At 38.7% G+C, this 18,722-nt stretch overlaps 1 protein-coding gene across 2 annotated transcripts in view; it reads left to right on the forward strand.

Annotated features, from left to right (window-relative positions):
* The first annotated feature begins 10,106 nt into the window (after window positions 1-10,106).
* Window positions 10,107-18,722, forward strand: part of ACVR2A (activin A receptor type 2A) — an 83,943-nt gene continuing 75,327 nt past the window's right edge. The window contains exons 1-2 of one of the 2 annotated variants that reach the window (XM_082690886.1): window positions 10,107-10,586; window positions 10,829-10,962. In XM_082690886.1, the coding sequence (XP_082547012.1) occupies window positions 10,908-10,962 (55 nt within the window). In that variant the 5' untranslated portion in view covers window positions 10,107-10,586; window positions 10,829-10,907. The remainder of the gene's footprint in view (window positions 10,587-10,828; window positions 10,963-18,722) is intronic. The other variant, XM_082690885.1, reaches the window with a different exon arrangement.

Raw genomic sequence — 18,722 nt, forward strand, 5'->3', positions numbered from 1 at the left:
TTTTTAATTTTCATCTCTCTCAAGTTCTCCAAAGCTGCCAAAATCTCTGCTCTGCTATTTAACATCCAAAGTATTCCTTTATACTTAGTTTCTCTGCATTTTACCCTGCACAGTTTGGGAGTCAGCACTTGCCTTGAAGGGACATTATTCATAAGTTTGAGCTCACTCCTCTGTGGTTTTTCTCAACTCAAGTCCCAATCACCTTGGTAGCCTCAAACTATAGAATCTGTCTCTCTAATCCAGTGAGACTGCCATAAGCCCAGGCTGACACTTTCTTATTGGCCTCTATTGCCCATGCCAGGAATCTGCCAATACAAGTGAAAAGCTGAAGTGAATGTGGCCTCGACTCATTGCAATTTTCTCTTCTCTGAGATCTTGGGTCCTCCAGTACTGGCTTCCTTAGTACTCTAGTGACTTCAAATAGTTGTATATATTATTTTATATATTATTTTTCAACAGGAGTTAAAATATTACAAGCTATTCTACCATAGCTAGAAGTGAAAGCTGAATCATTCACTTTTAATTTGCAATTTCCATAATCTCTACTTTCAATATAGTCTTTCATTTGTGGTTTTAAAACTGGAGAGTTAAAACTAAGTCAGAAAAAATATGACCTGGTTGAACTTGGAATAAGAAAAATGAGTCAGGAAAGCATTTATTCAAATATGGAATAAAATTTATGCAATTGCTGTTTATCTTTGGTTAGCCTAAATAACAAAGGGAAATAGATTCCTGAATTATGTAGGTATTAGACTAATATTCATATTCTGTGTATCCCAGGTCTAATGTCAGTACTGAACAACAAAATTAAAACACATTTTTGATTTTATAAGTATAAAATTTAGTTCCTTTCTATAGCATATATTTTGTATTACTTTTTGAATTTCTAACATATACTACCTCTTCACAGAAAGGTAAGTTTGACAGTTTGGTATGTACTTTTTTTTTTTTTTTTTTTAAGTGAAAGAAATAGGTCTCCTTCCTATGTTGTGTAGGTCTTCTGGATAGGACATGCTCCATTTAGAACTCTGTTTCCTGCTTGGAGGGGCAATTAATATGCTTACTACTTGAGAAGCAGCATGGCTCATTGGACTAAGCTTTGAGTCAGTAGTTTGGAGTTATAATCCTACTTCTGCTCCTGATTCAATTTATGTCCTTGGGCAAAACAGTTAACCTTTGCATTTGTTCACCTAAAAAAAAAAATGGGATAAAATTATCACTTACTTGCACAAGTAGCAAGTAATAACTGATTTTGAATATAAAGAAATGCATACAGTATATTGTGACTAGTTAAAATTACTACAAACGTTCCTATGATTCAGTTTCCCCTAAAGCCTCAGTATTGCTTTGATTAAAATTCTTCTGATCTAAGTTAAAATGAAGCACAATAAAGTGCAGTTAAGTGTTTTAATTTGCATGCTTAAACAGATGGGAAAATTCAGTGTAGTTTAGCCAGAGAAAACAAAATTTTTTTTAGAAATAAAGAAAAATATGGGGCACCTGGATGGCTCAGTTAGTTAAGCATCTGCCTTCTGCTGAGGTCATGATCCCAGAATCCTGGGGTCGAACCCCACGTCGGGCTCCTTTCTCAGCTGGGTGTCTGTTTCTCCCTCTCTCTCTGCCTGACACTCCCCCTGCTTGTACTCTCTGTCTCTGTCAAATAAATAAACAAAATCTTTTTTAAAAAGAGAGAGAAAATAATTTATTTCCCCACTATTTATTAATTATAAAAAATATTATATGCTATACACATGTATTATTTTCTATTGCCTAAGTGCAAAAATTCACATTTACACATAATAATAATAAACTCACATATATTCTTTTCTTATTTATAATTCTTCAGAAATGAAGTTGAATAATAATTATTATTAAATTTTATGATAATTTTATCTCAACAGATTTTTTTTAATGTCCTCACCATATCATAAAGGGAGCAAATATTCAGAGAATTCCTTTGCCTGATACTTTATCTTACTTTGCATAATGCATGTTTCTGAAAAAAAATGTAAAGATTGACTTTTTTTTTAAATACAGAGAAATTTAAAATGTGCTTGTACTTAGGAAAGGTGCCATTGAAAGGAAGCCTTAGAAAGAATGCTTTTAAAAGTTAACAAATCATCTTCAATTTATTTCATAATTTTGAGCTTAATTTAAAATAGAGGCCAATAAATTGACTCTCTTTACCATGTATCTCCTTATAACTATTTTTTTAAAATATTTTATTTATTTATTTGATATAGAGAGCAAGCCAGAGAGAGAGGGGGCATGAGCTGGGGTAGGAGCGGGAGGAGGGCAGAGGGAGAAGGAGAAGCAGGCTCTCCACTGAGCAGGGAGCCCAATGGGGGCTTGATCCTAGTACCTTGGGATTATGACCTGAGCCAAAGGCAGATGCTTAACCTACTGAGTGACCCTAGCACCCCTCCTTATAACTATCTCTAGTACATTTGCTGTTTCTCTGAGAATCACTTCTTTAAATCTACAAAATGCTAATAATATCATCAAAGTTACCCATTTATTAGAGTTGTGATGAAAATCAACTAAGTATACCTGACAAAACTTTGACAACCATTCGTCTTGTTGAAGGTAACATTGAGGAATGCTATCATCCAACAGACTCCAAGAAACATTTCTGTGTTCTTGAAGTCTTTTTTTTTTTTTTTTTAAGATTTTATTTATTTATTTGTCAGAGAGGGAGAGAGAGCAAGCACAGGCGGACAGAATGGCAGGCAGAGGCAGAGGGAGAAGCAGGCTCCCCGCCGAGCAAGGAGCCTGATGCGGGACTCGATCCCAGGACGCCGGGATCATGACCTGAGCCAAAGGCAGCTGCTTAACCAACTGAGCCACCCAGGCGTCCCTTGAAGTCTTAATGTTTTTATTCACTTGTCTGATAACTGTTACCATTCCAGGTAGTTTCAACCTCCTGATCACTGGATCCTTTGACATCCCATTTTTGGATCTCCTCATTGCCAGAAAAAAATTTTTTTTTCTATCACTGCAATGGTAACTCCCTGGCCAGACACAACTGTCCCCCCTCAAAACCTTAAATTCTTATTCTTAGATCTTAGCTCCTATCTTTCTAGTTGCTTAAATATTGACTAGGAAGTAACAAATCCTCTTAATGGTGCCAGCCAGTCTTCTAATCTATGCTCCTATCACTCGTCTACCCACAAAAGCCTCTTCTAGACTATACTTTCTTCCTCCCCAACTCAAATTCCATTATTGAGTGTTTCAATTCAGTTTCCATACCATTCTTGTTTTTCTTTTCTTCAAAATCCCTTAACAAACCCAACCATGGTAGAACTCAGTCATCTGCCTGACAACTCTGTGCCGGAAACCCTCTGTGCATTTCAGGAAATAACCACTCACACAGCTGTACAGACTGGAGTAATGACAGACATGAACTCCAACCTCAAACAGGTAATCAGCCCTGAGAATCCTACAATGCATTGCTCTTCAAACTCATTTAGAACTATTTCACAACTTTTCATCACGCCTCTTCTACTTTAAGCTGAAAACTTGCTTTATAATTTGTGGAAATTAGAGCCCTCACTGGAAATACCATCATCCACCCGTGACTAGTTCTACAGACTCACCTGCTTCTGCTTGCAGTTTCTTCTTGCCTTCCCGCCTCAGTCAGGTTTCTGCTGAAATGGCTATCAAGGAGATGGATTCTTTCTCTGTGGTGCCACATCCAATGGTTCCTTATTTTTTGCTCTTCGATTTATTGATGTCTCCATATGACTCAATATTGTTCCTATCTCCATTTTGTAGTAAACTCTCATATATGACATCTTTCTCAGTTTTTATCTCATCTCTTTGGCTGCTACTTTTTCATCGCCTTTCCTGGCTCTTACTCTTCCACTTGCTAAATTTCTTCTCTCTATCCACTCTCTATTTGGATGCTTTCATTCATTTCCATGGCCTTAAATACCATTTATGTGCTGATAATTCCAAAACTTATATCCGTAGCATTGCCTGTTCCTCCAAACTTCGGTCATATCCAATTGCTTACTTTACATCTCCATTTAGATGTCTTGCAGGCATCTGAAATTTGAAGTTTTCAAAATTGATTATTTCACTATTCATCTCTCTACTCCCTTCTCTATAATATACTCCCTCTAAATCTTTCCCATCTCAACAAATAATACTACCTCTACACATTTGCTCAAGAAAAAAGTAGGAGTCATCCAATTCATCAGCAAATCCTTTAGATTCTTCTCCCAAAGTCTATCTTGAGTCTATCCACTTCTTTCCATATTACTTCATGGTATCATAGTTTCTTGCTTAACTTACTGCAACACCTTTCTCACTAGTCCCTCTGCTTTCTCTGGTAATTTCTTGCAACGTGTTCTCCATATAAGAATAAGAATAATCTTTAAAGGACCTAAGTAAGAGCACATAGCTTCTTAGCTTAAAAACCTCCAATGCCTTGATGCTTCATTTTGAATAAAATACAACAACCTTACTTTGGCCTATAAGATATTATTGTCTGGGGCTTGTATTCCTTTCTCTCCTTATTCATATCACTGTATTCATAACCATGAGAACCTCCTTTCAATCTGGAACACATCATAGGCTTTGTACATACTGTTCCTCCTTAACTAGCTCCATTCATGGCCATCTCCTTTTCATCTTGTGGGTTCAGGTTAATGCCACTTCCTTAGTAAGTCCTTCCTGACTCATTCTCTCTAAATAGTGTCCTTTACCTTTCCAATTCCACCACTCTTCTTTATCTCAGCACCCTGTCTGCTTTTATAAATAATCCTTCCCATTTCATAATTACTGGTTTACTTGCTATTTTTCTGTCTTCCTTATGATACTATAAGTTCAGTGAGGGCAGAGACGATATCCATTTCCTTCATTCCTTTACAACCAATACCTAGGACAATCCTGCAGCTAATAACTATTTGTTTGATAAATGTGTACCACAGTTAAAGATGGGTAATGTGATGGAAATGACTGATTCTTATGCAGTCTTGCATTATAGAAAATTTTAGGACTGGAGCATCAAAGCTTTATTCGAGATATTAAGCATTTGTCAAAAAAGATAGAAAGCACTGTTTTTGAGGGACAGTCTAAGGTATATAGTCTATTTTCTAGTCCAGTGCCTCTCAAGTTATTTATGGTGATTTCCCAATCTATGAGACTTTTTATAAAATTCAATTAAAACTGAATTACCAAAAACATGACATAAAAACAAAATATAAGCCAATTTTTTTTTTAATTAATTTATTTTTTTTTTAACTTTTTATTTTTTATAAACATATATTTTTATCCCCAGGGGTACAGGTCTGTGAATCACCAGGTTTACACACTTCACAGCACTCACCAAAGCACATACCCTCCCCAATGTCCATAATCCCACCCCCTTCTCCCAAACCCCCTCCCCCCAGCAACCCTCAGTTTGTTTTGTGAGATTAAGAGTCAGTGGTGATGCAACATGGAGGCTTAAGTGGGTAGGAGAAGAATAAGCCAATTTTTTTTAAAGATTTATTTTTGCTTATTTGACAGACAGACCACAAGTAGGCAGAGAGGCAGGCAGAAGGTAGGGGGGAAGCAGGCTCCCTGTTGAGCAGGGAGCCCTACGCAGGGCTCGATCCCAGGACCCCGAGATCATGACCCGAGACGAAGGCAGAGGCTTAACCCACTGAGCCACCCAGGTACCCTGTTTTTATCACCTTTAACAGACTTAACATTATTCTATTAAGTTTTTAGAATTTTAACTAGAAACTAGGGAGATAGGGGATAGGGAGAGGAAGAGAGAGAATCTTAAGCAGGCTCCATGCCCAGTATGGAGCACGAGCCTAGGCTCTATCTCCTGACCCTAATATCATGACCCTGAAATCATGACCTGAGCCAAATCAAGAGTCAGCCACTTAACTGGCTGAGGCACCCAGGTGCCCTTCTATAGAACTTTTTAATTGGTTGTTGTCAATGTCTATGCTAATCTCATTAAAGATCATCAACAAAGTTTGAGACCAAGGTTGGTTTGAGAACTGCTTTTGAGTAGTGTTTTTTGAGTAGTGTTTTTGAGTAGTGTTGCTTTACTCCAACTTGAATGAATGACTGAGGTCACTGGGATTGATTTATGTACTGTATCTCAAAGCTCAATCTATCCTCTGTTACAGAAAGAAGAGTTGAAAACTACTAGAAATAAAACAAAACTAAGAAATAAAGTTATAAAATTTATAAAACAGTTGAAGAGCTTAGAAGTAAAATAGAATACTATTAGAAATTAAAGTTCTAAAATTGTAGAAATTAAACAGAAAACTAAGTCTTTGTAGTCATGAATATAAATTGTGGGGTGGGAATTACCTTCCCCAAATACTTGACTGATTTTGAAGGAGATGAGAGTGGGAGAAAAGTCAAATATCCTTGGTATAATCCAACAGGAAACAATTGGTTGTTATTTTTATTACTAGTTGGGTTAATACAACCTTTTTATCAAAGTGCTGGACATATTTTTTTTAAAGATTTTATTTATTTATTTGACAGAGAGAGATCACAAGCAGGCAGAGAGGCAGACAGAGAGAGAGAGAAGGAAGCAGGCTCCCTGCTGAGCAGAGATCACGATGCGGGGCTCAATCCCAGGACACTGAGATCATGACCTGAGCCGAAGGCAGCGGCTTAACCCACTGAGCCACCCAGGTGCCCCCAAAGTGCTGGACATATTATTTCTACCACAGCTAGTTTCTCCTAACTTTCCTAACTCATTTTCCTGCCCTAAAATAGTCTGCCTTAATGTTTTTGTCCCTCATCCATTCCCACATCCTTATTCTTCTCATTATCTGTCTCCCCCTACTCCATCACTGGCATAGTGCAATGCTATGACTAGACCTAAGTAAAAAAAGAGGAATAATAGTAGCAAAAGCTAAGATATAGGGAATTTAATTCCCATGTTGAATATTTAGGGAGAGGAGAATGTTCATGGGAGATATGCTATTATTTGCCTTCCTTTGACTTACCACGTTACCAAATTTTCCCCCATGTATTATGCCTTACAGCATTGGTATATGAGAAATTCATTACTTAAGCCACTTCAGGAATATGTTATTTGCAATTTGAGCACAGGAGTAGACTTTTATAGTAACTTTATAGTATACTTTTATATACTTATACAAATGTATATAGTGTATAGAAAGCAGCAGAAATACTTTTAAATCCTTCAACTAAGGGAAATCCAACATCCTTCATGCTCCAAAGGAATTTTGTCACTTTTCTGAAGATGAAGGAAGAGAGATTTGGCATGTCTATGCTTATATGTGGCTGTTGGTATGTCTACAAGCAGGTGAATACCTTTCAGTGAATTTCTTCACAATATATGGCATACCATTCAATCTCAAAGGCAAGTTCAAATCTGGCCTAATTCAATTCCAGCCCTATTTCAGAGTGAAGATTTAAACTTAATCCATACCTTTTTGAGCCAGATGAGTTCCTAGCAAAATAAATCATCCTTTATTTTGGAAGCAGTCTATAACACTTGTATATCTCTGTCTCCTCATCTAGCCAACACACACTTGAATTTCTAGATTAGATCGGCCTCTCAAGATTCTTTCAGCTGGGAAAGACTTGCAGTTCAATTGAATTTCTTCTCAGAAATCTGGACCTGAAATTCTAGCAATGGAGTGGCTATAAGCCTGGGTCTCAGGTATGGCGATTGAGTGGTGTTACGTAAAGATGTTTGACATATAGGGGCGCCTGGGTGGCTCAGTGGGTTGGGCCGCTGCCTTGGGGTCAGGTCATGATCTCAGGGTCCGGGATTCGAGTCCCGCATCGGGCTCTCTGCTCAGCAGGGAGCCTGCTTCCTCCTCTCTCTCTCTGCCTGCCTCTCTGCCTACTTGTGATTTCTCTCTGTCAAATAAATAAATAAAATCTTAAAAAAAAAAAAAGATGTTTGACATATAATTGTCTAATGCTCTGGAAGACCAAAGTTCCTTTCACGTTTCTTCCTAAACTCAGCTTGTACAGCTTGCAGTGTTAGAGAGATGTCAGATTTGTAGATTAAGAGAAAGTGATTCTAGAAATAGTAAAGAAAGAGGGCCAGTAGGGTTAATTGCTGCTACCTCTGTCTTTTTTTTAAGCTTTGGAATTCCAGTGGGAATTTATTTACATACTCTGTCTTATTGGGTTAAATTATTTTTTAATTCTTAAAAATACACAGAGGATGGGGGATTTTAGGGACAAAATAGGTATCTATTGTTAGTGGATATTAACTTCTCACATGGGGTTAAACTCTTTATAAGAATAAGTGAGGACTTCAACTTGTTGCTCCCCTTTCATACTACTGAAACATGATTTTCTTCTTCTCATATTCTTTTACTGGCATATTTAGGTGGTAAAATAAGGAATATATTCTCACGTTTTAGTCCTACTACTGGTTATTCCAGTTATTCCACTTGCTCTGGTTTCACAATTCAAGAAATATGGAAGTGATGCAGAGATAAGACAATAGTGAGGCCTGATCCAGGGTATAACCGACATCAAATTCCTGAATGATCTAAATACACTCTTCCATTCCTGAAACATTAGTGGCAGCTCTTAGTGAAACTAGAAAATGGAAGAAAGTTTATATCTATTTCTCCATCCAGCTTACAAAGTCCAGAGAATTTCATAATATGAGATCATTTAGACACCTTGAAGACCAATTTGGGACTTTTCTTAACTGTTGCACAATTATCAGTCAGATTCTGAGCATCACAACTTGAGAACTGAAAATCTTGGAGAGAGTTTAAAGAGTCACAGTAATTACTAATAACCTTGACAAGTTGTAGAAATGGGCAGATAATTACAGGATGAACTTAATAGACAGAAATATAGAGTAATTTAGAGGAAGAGAAAAATAAAACACTATAAATACTAGAGGGAAGGTTTGGCTTTGTGGGAAAAATGTGGGAATCAGTAAACCACCAGTAAAACACGAGTTAGCCATACGATACAGTTGCTTTATTATTTTTTATTAATAAAAATTTAAAAAATTGTAGAGTACATGCAAGAATTTTGTGTCTAAGAAAAGGCAGTAATCCTCTAGTCATCTATACAATTATTTAGTAACCACCTATCACATGCTAGACACTCTGAGTGCTGGCATAAAATGGAGAAGACTTAGGATCCCTACCTTCACAGAGCTCGCTAAAGTGTGGTAAATGAGAAAGCTAGTACCTTTAATACTGTCATTAGTTTGTATTCTATAGCCAACTTCAAGTACAGCAAATACTGTGAGTTCCTTGAGGTAGGGATCCTATTTTTACATTTGGGATCCCATTCCATGCCTAGCACGGCACCTTGTAAACAACTGACCTGGATTAAGAGGTAAAATTTAAGCCTCCAAAAAACTAAAATTTGAAAAAGTAAACACTTGTCTGACCATCCAATGTGTCGATCGAAATGCGCAGGTTTTCTTTGGCACGTAATGTTTGTGAACCTATTACGTGCAGAACAGTCCTCAACACAATGCTTTGTGTATAAAAGGGATGGTAGGAATGGACTCAAATTGCACACCGTGATAATGCCACGGACATCCTGACCGGACTGACAGCCCATCCTCTGCTGGTCTTCCCCCTTCTTTTCTCTTTTAGCCGAAAGACAAAACGCTTAAGCAGTAGGTACAGGGGTGGGACGCGGACCTAAGACTGGGGAGCACAACCACCAGCTCGCGCGCTCACCGAGCTCGCTAAGGCAGCTTCGCGGGCGCGGCAGACCGGCTCACACCCCCGGCTTTCCGGCGCCCCGAGTCTCCGTGCGGACGAGGCGTCCCCCCAGAGGAAAGACAGGGCGCCGCAGACGCCCCTCGGAGTCACCGGCCACCCACCCCGCCTCAGGCTCCGGTTTCTCTTGGGTTCCCATTGATCAGGCTGGTGTACGTTCCAGAGAGGCCAGTGGGGCGCAATTAGAAAACCGGGCGCTCCACGTCCCCGACTGCATCAAGTCACCCACCCACTCGAGCCCCACAGCCCAGGAGGCCAAGCAGGCCGGACGCCGAGGCCTCGCGGTAGCGAGCCTCCATCCGCCCCGCCTCCTCGCCCTCCAGCCGGCCCCGCCCTCGCACTCACCCCTCCCCCGCTCCCGCCTCGCTTCCCCGACAATCTCCTCGCGCTCCCGGCCCGGCACGCGCGCTGCGCCGGGCCGCCGCTGCCGCCGCCGCCGCCGCCGCCGCCGCTGCTGCTGCCCTACTGCCGCCGCCGCCGCCGCCGCGCCGCGGCGGAGCGTTTCTCCGCGGTGCCCGGCTTCCAGCTTCGGACCGGAACCGGAAGTCTGGGGGGCGGGGCCGGCGGAGGCCAGGGGACCGAAAACGCGGCCGAGCCCGGAGCCCGGAGCCGGAGCCAGAGCCTGGACCAGAACTTGGCCGCCGCTAGCACCGCTGCCGCCGCCGCCGCCCGCTGCTCCTTCTCGGCGCCGCAGCTGCCTCGGCCGCCACGGCCGAGAGCTTGGCCGCCAGTGGTCCGCGGACTTTGGGTGTCCGGGTTGAAGGTCGGTCCGGACGTCGGACCCAGCTCGGTTCCCGGACTGTCCGGGCGGCAGCGGACGCCACCGCCGCCGCCGCCTCGTCGCCTCAGCCTGGCGTTTTGTTCGGAGAGACCCGAGAGGCGAGCGGAGCTGACAGTGATTTTGACAGTGATTTAAACGCGCTTTTGTTGTTGTTGGCTTTTCGTTGTTTGGTTTTGTGTGTTGTGCGTGTGTGTGGCGGTTTTTCCCCCGTGGTGCATTTTTTTTTTTTTTTTTTATTGTTGTGCTCCCCCCCCCTTTTTTTTTTCTTTTTCTTAACCCCGTGAACGTTTTTTTGGTCGGGGCTTCCGAATATGTTTTATGACGGTTGATTTTACACCAGGAGGTTTGTCTCCGAGGAAGACCCAGGGAACTGGATATCTAGCGAGAACTTCCTACGGATTCCCCGGCGCCTCGGGAAAATGGGAGCTGCTGCAAAGTTGGCGTTTGCCGTCTTTCTTATCTCTTGTTCTTCAGGTAGGTGCATGGAGCGTGGCGCGGCAGGGCTGCTGCTGCTGCCGCCGCCGCCGCCGCCGCCGCCGCCGCTGCTGGCGGCCGCGGTTGTTGTTGGCCGCGGTTGTTGTTGGGTCCGCGAGCTCCAGTGGAGCCCGGGGAGGTTTTCCCCGACCTGGAGCCCCTCGGCTCCGACCCCCCAGGTCTGATTGTGATCTGGACATCTCCATGAATGCTTCTCGTTTTGAGTTAGGTTGGCGAACTGATAAGAGTGACTGCTCTGTTGTGGAAGTGAGAAAGTCATGGTTTGTGGCCATAACATTGGATGACAGCGCTGGTTGGGTTGCAGTTAAGCCACAAATACCACAAGTGACAATCTATGCAAAGGTTTGAGACCCGAAAGGCGTTTTCCAAAATGCCATTTAGTGTGGCATTCTCCAAAATAAGGGTGTTTTATTTTAATGGTCTTTTAATTAGTGCTTCACCAGTGACTATCACGACAGAAATCTGGGCAGTTGTTACTTAATTTTGACCGTGAGAAACAATGCATCATATCAGCAATTTCATCTGGGTCTCCCCTCATGTTTTCTTAAACTTCAGTGTCCAGCAGTGTTAAAAATAGTTATAGTTGTTGTTGTTGGAGTATTAACAATAACCCAGTGCAGAAGAGGTATGCTGCTGTGTTGGTAATGTGCTGGCTTTCAACCACCATTTATGTGCTCTTTTCTGGCATAGATTTTGCTTACCTACGGAATACTTATTTTAAACGCGTTGTATTGAAGCATTGTTTTTGGTTTAGAGCAGCCATTTGAGATTGTTCATACTGTCAGATACGCTATAGTCATAAAATAGGTTTTGGCCCAAGGTTGGAAGAATAATTAGGTCCTTTTTTATTTGAAATTTTGATTTTGTGAGAACGTTCTATGCTTGCAACCAGTGGTTGGAAAACTATCTATTCTTTTGTATTTGAAATTCTGTAAATGAATACAACCTAGCTCAAAGGTGTGCAAATGTACATAACAGGGGAGTTAGTTTGATAGATGAAACAATTTTAAAGTCGCAATGGATCTCTTGGCCATAAAATTCAATATATTCAGTTACTAGGTTGTGAGAGAGAATTATGGGGGGGGGACGAATTGACAGGTTTCATGGCCATGTCTTTATCTCCTTTGCTAGAGGGAAATTAGAGGGTGTTAGTCTTTTCTTTGTGTACCTCTGTGGTGTGTGTGTGTGTGTGTCCATCTTCCCAACCCCCTCTTTTAATAGAATCTTTTGTAATGTATAGAATTTTGCTGAATGGTTCATTTCCTTGTGGTTAATAAATGGATAAAGTCTAGTCTTATGTCTGTAGTGGTATTGATCAGTTCCGGGTGGGCTAAATGTGTTGTGAAATGGCGATCATTGCCAGAGATTAACCAAAGAATCATGTCTGTTTAAATGGAAGAAGGAACATGCTTAAGGCAGGCTGACAGTTCTTTTTGTGCGCGGTTTGGGGAGGAAGATAAACAATGGTCTCTCTGAAATGAATGAATACCTTGATAACATTAAACCTCTTGCTTTTGTAACATGACTTAACTGTGTAGTTTTTATTTTTCCTGTAGTACTCTCTCTTCTGTGTTTCTGTATGTTCTGGTTGGTGAACTCCTCTTGTTCAAATCCCTTTCTCTGATCTCTTGCCCTTGAGGAGGAGGGGCATCATGGCCACTGACCAAGGAATTGTGGACATTATTCCCTCCCAAACCCACCTGAATCACACTAATTGGTGAAGGGGGTTATTCTTGAGCAGTCTCAAGGTATTACTTCTGAGAAAGCAGGCTGTCGCTACAGATCTTACAGCTTCCTCTGCTTGGTTTAGAAGTAAAAAGAATAGAGCATTAGTTTTTTGTAGGATTATTTTCCGTGGGCCAGGAGGTTAATAGCTAAAATTTTGAAATACAGTAGTTTTCTTGCTGTAGAGCATATATATATATATATATAGCACACAGAATTACATAAAACTGGTAATAAATGTTGCTTAGTTTTTTTTCAAATAATTCCTAGTTGAACTAAAATATAATTCTATTGAAGATAATTGAAATCATCTTAAAGACTTTAATCCATATTTATGTATGAAGATTTTTAGTACCTAAAATATCTGATTTTTAAAAGGCTTTGTTATGAATTAAATACACTTTAAAAGATTATTATGTTTCTTTTTTTAATTGATTTTTCTATGTAATATGTAAGCGGGCATGCTGGAAGCATGAGGATGACTGTTTTCATGAGAATTTAAAAATTTCTCAAGTTGTCAGTTTTTTGTTTCTGGATATTTGATTTTTTTTTTTTTAAGCAAATGAAAAATTGTAGTAAAGAACTGTTGTATTTCAGGTTTTTAGGATGAATGTTTACTGTTTTCTTTAGTATTTTGCAGACTTTGATTTTCAGTTTCCATCCCATGGTATATATACTAGAAGACTGATTTTGCATACTAATCCTGTACGATATGACCAAGTATATAATTTCTTAATGTAATTCCAGAGAAAACATTTTTGAGTTATGCTTTCATCTTCAAATGCCTTCAGATTCCTTCTGTATTTGGACTTTTTCATTCTACTTATCCTTTCTCAGATTCTGTTTCAAAACACAAATGTACTTAGATTTTTTGTTTGTTTTTAAAGCATTGTGGTTAATTTGTATCTTCACCATTTGTTAAACTGTGGGTTTAATTCTTGCTCTTGTACTTAGGTTTATCCTACCTAGAATGATGAGCTACTGTGGTATTTGAGTTGCACTAAGTTGAGAATTTGTTTGAATTTCTGCGCAGACTGGAGCAGTCTGGTCCATATATTCGATGAAATAAGAAATGGAGATAAAGTAATTTTATGCATTTCCTTTACTTCACTTAGGCAGCAGAGTGTGTGTGTGTGTGCGCGTGCACACACGCACGCCTATGTATGTTTCTGTGAGCGAGTATATGTGCAGTTGGAGGGAGAATTGGCAGTATAGTGAATCTTCTGAGACTCCACTGAACTTTGGCTAACAAGTGTTAGATATTAAATGCTTGCTTTTCTGCAGGCAGAACTGCTTAAATGTAGTCTGTGATCAAATTCAAATACAGTATATTAGAACATCAACACCAGAAGAGAAACAAAACAAACTCCCTCCCCTACCAATTCTTGTTGATTTTTTTTCTACTTGTAAGCCAGTATTTCTCAAGTTTGGGTGTCTTTTGCTCTCTGCCCCTACACCTCTCCTAGGAGGCATTTGAAGACATATTTGCTTGTCACAACTGTGGGGTACTATATGCTACTAGCATCTAGTGGGTAAAGGGCAGGAATGCTGCTAATTATCCCATAATGCACAGGACAGCCTTACACAATGAAGAGTTACGTGGCTCAAAATGTCAATAATATTGAGGTTGAGAAGCCTTACTTTAAACTCTTCATTTTTAAAAGTATTATTATATTAATAAAAGGGTCCTGCTTTCCATTCCCACAATCATCCAAATTTTATAAGGATATGCTGTTGATCTTGAGGTGATTTTGTATTGAAAGCTTTCATCTTTTCATTGTCTTTTAGAATTAGAATGATTATATTAGAAAAACTGACTATTGGTGTACACGTTATTTCATCTTATGATATTTTAATAAAAATAATTTGCTAAGTTTTGAATAAACTCTCCAGACCCATTGCTTTGCTGTGATGGAAAGCCCATGAAGACTGTATATTCCTGAATAGGATGAATAATTGCTTGAAGTATCAGGTTTAGTTATATTTGCTTTTGATCCAGTAGTTTCTTTGCTGTGATAATTATCTTTAAGGATATTTCCTTTTATCCTTATTAAAATCACTGTTTGAACTGTGTGGTGGCAGCTGGGTTGTGTGTGTGAGAGAGAGAGGGAGAGAGAAACTAACATGGTACAGAAAAGTTTTGTAAGTTTCATATGGAAGAAATATGTACACTATTACATGTGCCTGAAAGATCTCAAAGTATAAATTCAGGGTGTGATTCTTTTTTTTTTTTTTAAGGCTTTTTTTTTTTTCTTCTGTTCTTTAATTTGAAGAAAGTTTTAAAGTGGTTTCTTAATTACATAGTTTTCTGAAGAATCATTGGCTGGGTTTTGGTTATCATTAGACTCATTTAGGTTATACTAATTAATATTCTATGATCTATCGTAGACCCTTGTCCTTCTTAAGGTTAAAAATTGACCATAATTAATAAATGCTTACTTTGTTTTGAACTCTGGTTTTAAGGAAGTGAACCTAGCCAGGATAAGAATTAAAGTGAAAAAGTGTAAGTAGCATTACATCATTGAAAAGAAAAATTCTGAAATCACTCCCACAAAAAGTATGCAAATAAGCTTCATACTATCTTTGTAACACACCTCCCCATACATATATATCTTTGGTACTACTGACATCTTCACCTTTTGGGTTCACTGTTTCATGAGAAGTAAAGCACAACTAAGCCAAATGAGATTTTAATAATCTCTAAATGTTTTTATATTCTAAAATTATTTTCTTGCTTTTTTACTTTTTAAGTAGTATGCTCTTATTTCTCATCTTTGGTGTCTCAAAAGCCTGTGATTTGTATTTGTCTTTTCATGCTGTCTTATGTGGCTATGTGTCCTGCATAGTTTCTCTTAGATAGTAATTTAGGTAAGCTTAGCAATATTTGATATTAGGGTCAGTAGTACTCTTTCACTTTTTATTCTATTATTCTGTAACTCATACTTTCTTCCATTTCCTTTCCTCTTTATGCCTGCTTTGTTTATATTCTTTTTTTTTCCTTCTGTACTTCCCTGTTCTGTAGGCTGCTTTGCTTGTGGAACCCACTTGTTGCTTAGCATCAGGTGTGGCTCAAGAGGGCTCACACATGATTTAAATGAAAACAGACTCAATTGAGAATGTTTGAGAATTGACCAGATAGTCTTTTCTACTGTTCTTTCATTTGTTGGGTTTCTGAGATATCACACACACACTTGGGAGTAGTGTTACTCTTTTGGAATCCAGTGGTTTCAACTGTAGATTGCTCTTATAAACTTTTTTTGAAGGGGAGAGGGGCAGAGGGGGAGAGGCGCAACACAGGGCTTGATCTCCTTGACAGGAAATCAAGAGTCCAGCACTTAACCCACTGAGCCACCCTGGTGCCCTACTCTTACTCCTTTTTAAAATATTTGGTTTTCTTTAACTCTTTGCTGCTTTCAAAAAGTCTGCCTTTTGTTGTTGTTCATTCCTCATCTCTGTTTAAGCCAAAATTTGACCAGACCAGAGAATATATTTATTGCCACAGCTGGGACCACAGACTTCCTCTGTGGTAGATTTAATTCTGTTAGGTTATAATGCTCATGTCTAGACAGAACATTGATTTCAAATTGACTATTGAACATGAAAGTTCCAGTAATAGTGTATATAGGAAGGAGAAGAAGTCAAGAAGGTAAAGAAACTACTGTAGATAGCAATTGACTTTCTGTCATTCTCCAACTGGATTTCTGTTAGTCACTTTCATATATCTAAATATGATCTAAATATGATATATCTAAATGCATCTAGTATCACGTTTTGTTTAATGAAGGGTCTAAAAGAAATGTATTGTCTTTGAGGTTGGATTTTTAAAAACTATTAGAATGGTGGGCTTAAAGGAAAAAATTTGGAGGTTCTTTTGGATACTGGACAAGAATGTGATCATAGTGGTTAGTAGACTCTGGTTCTGGTGTCAGCACTGCCACTGTCCAGCTCATCTATCATTTTTCTTACCTGAATTATTGTAGTACTTTTCTAGTTAAGACTGGGTTCCTATCATTGCGTCCTCTCCCTTTCTGTCCACATATAACTTCCAATTGACCACATTAAAAAATAAATCTAAATATGTCACTCCTGCTTTAAACATTTCCCTGTAAGTCATCTTTAGCCTAAAATCTAGTCTTAGAATTGCTTGTACTTAGAATGGTGCTTTGTCATTTGGTTCCTGCTTGTGTTCTTTAAACTCTTGGTATAGTGGCTTGGAGGATGGGCTCTGGAGTTAGACTTCCTATGTTTACATCCTGGCTTCTCAGTTTAACCTTAGGCAAATCACTTTACCTTTTGTGCTTCAGTTTTATCATCTACAAAGTGGGGGTATTAATAGTGACTACCTCAGAGAGTGGTTTGAAGATTAAATATCACATAAATACTAGGTATTCTGCTGTCTCTCCTCCTTAGCATAAGTCCTATATTCCAGCTATACAAACTTGACTCGCAGTTTTTTGAATGCGTCATCCTTTATTGTATATCAGTATGGTACCTTTGTATAGGTTAGTTCTTCCTCCTTTACCTGACTAACTCCTTGTTTTTAAGACCAAGACTAAAACTCCTTGTTTTTTAAGACTAAAACTTCTTATTTTAAGACTAAGAAGTATCACCTGTTTAGAAACAATTTTTATGCCACCCAACCCATATTTAGTTGCCTTCTATTCTAAATGACCTTTATTCCAGTAATTATTGCAAACGTTTATTTATCTCTATACATGTTAGACTGTGAGCTCTTCGAAGACATTTTCTCTTTATCTACAGACCCAGTCCTAGAACCTGGCACATAATAGGTGCTGAAGAAATGTTTAGTTAATGAATGAAGTGAATTTTTTTCATTTTTGGGCCTGGGTTTTCCATTTATGTATTAAAGCAGTAAACTTGAATTAGATTATTTCTGAACTTTTTTCCTTTTCTAAAAGCTTTATGATTCTATAATCTTAAGGTTAGAGTTTAATAGTAATATTTTATTAAGAGAAAATGATTTTGCTGGTTGTTTTTGGGTACCTTAAGTTCTGTTCACTTTTTTAACATGCTGTGTTTCTGATCCTTAGATAAAATCTTTTAATATAATTTGAATCACACAGTTTAGAAGGCATTTTAGAGATCTTCAGGTTCTGTGTCTTTCAGCTTTCTTGACCATAATCCACAGAAAGAAATACACATTGCTTCATAATGCAGTTCCCATTTACATAAATATGTATATATATCAGAAGTAGAAGTTTTGAGAACTAGCTCTTACTGTGTGTAAGGCTTTTATTTTTATATTCTGTTTCACTAATTTTTTTATTGTAATCCATTAATTAATTCAGTGATCAACTAATGGATTCTAAATTCCTAAGAAATAGTGACCTGGTTCAGCAATCCCTCTTCTATCGAATTCTCTGAGAAGGAAACTGCGTAGTAAACATGTGCATTGAAAAGTATGTGTACCGAAAAACGTGCTCATTATTTAATCTACAATAGAGAATGTGTACTTAGGTACAGAATATAGGGAAAACTGGCCCTAAGAGAGAACATGGACCTGCTCTGGCTGAGCTCTTATTTCTTATGGATTCTCTGCATAAATTAAGGATACACAAAGTTTCCAAAACAAAATTAGATTGTAATTTTGAAGAGTTAACATTTTTCTTCATTCAGGGAAGGCTTGCTGGAGGACATAGATCTTAATAATGGGGGAAAAATGTCTTGGCAGGGTTGAGAGGGATGTTAATCTTAATATGAAGGAAAAGGCACAAAATAGAATCCAGGAGCACAGAGAGCATTTGCCGGTAAACTTGACCATGGATAGAAGACAAGATGAAGGAATTTTGACTAAATCTGAGGAAGAGATTTATGTGATGAGAAGATGTTTATAATTGCTTAAAGAAGTAAAACGATCTCATTTGAGTGGGTAAATCAGAGGAAAAGTAATTAAAACTAAGAGAGATGCAGATCTTGATGGAGGTCCCCAAAATATCATATATTATGTGTATATGTATACACATACATATATATGGAATATAGGATAGAAGAGC

The sequence above is a fragment of the Mustela nivalis genome (assembly GCF_964662115.1).
Source record: "Mustela nivalis genome assembly, chromosome: 11".
NCBI classification, from domain to species: domain Eukaryota; kingdom Metazoa; phylum Chordata; class Mammalia; order Carnivora; family Mustelidae; genus Mustela; species Mustela nivalis.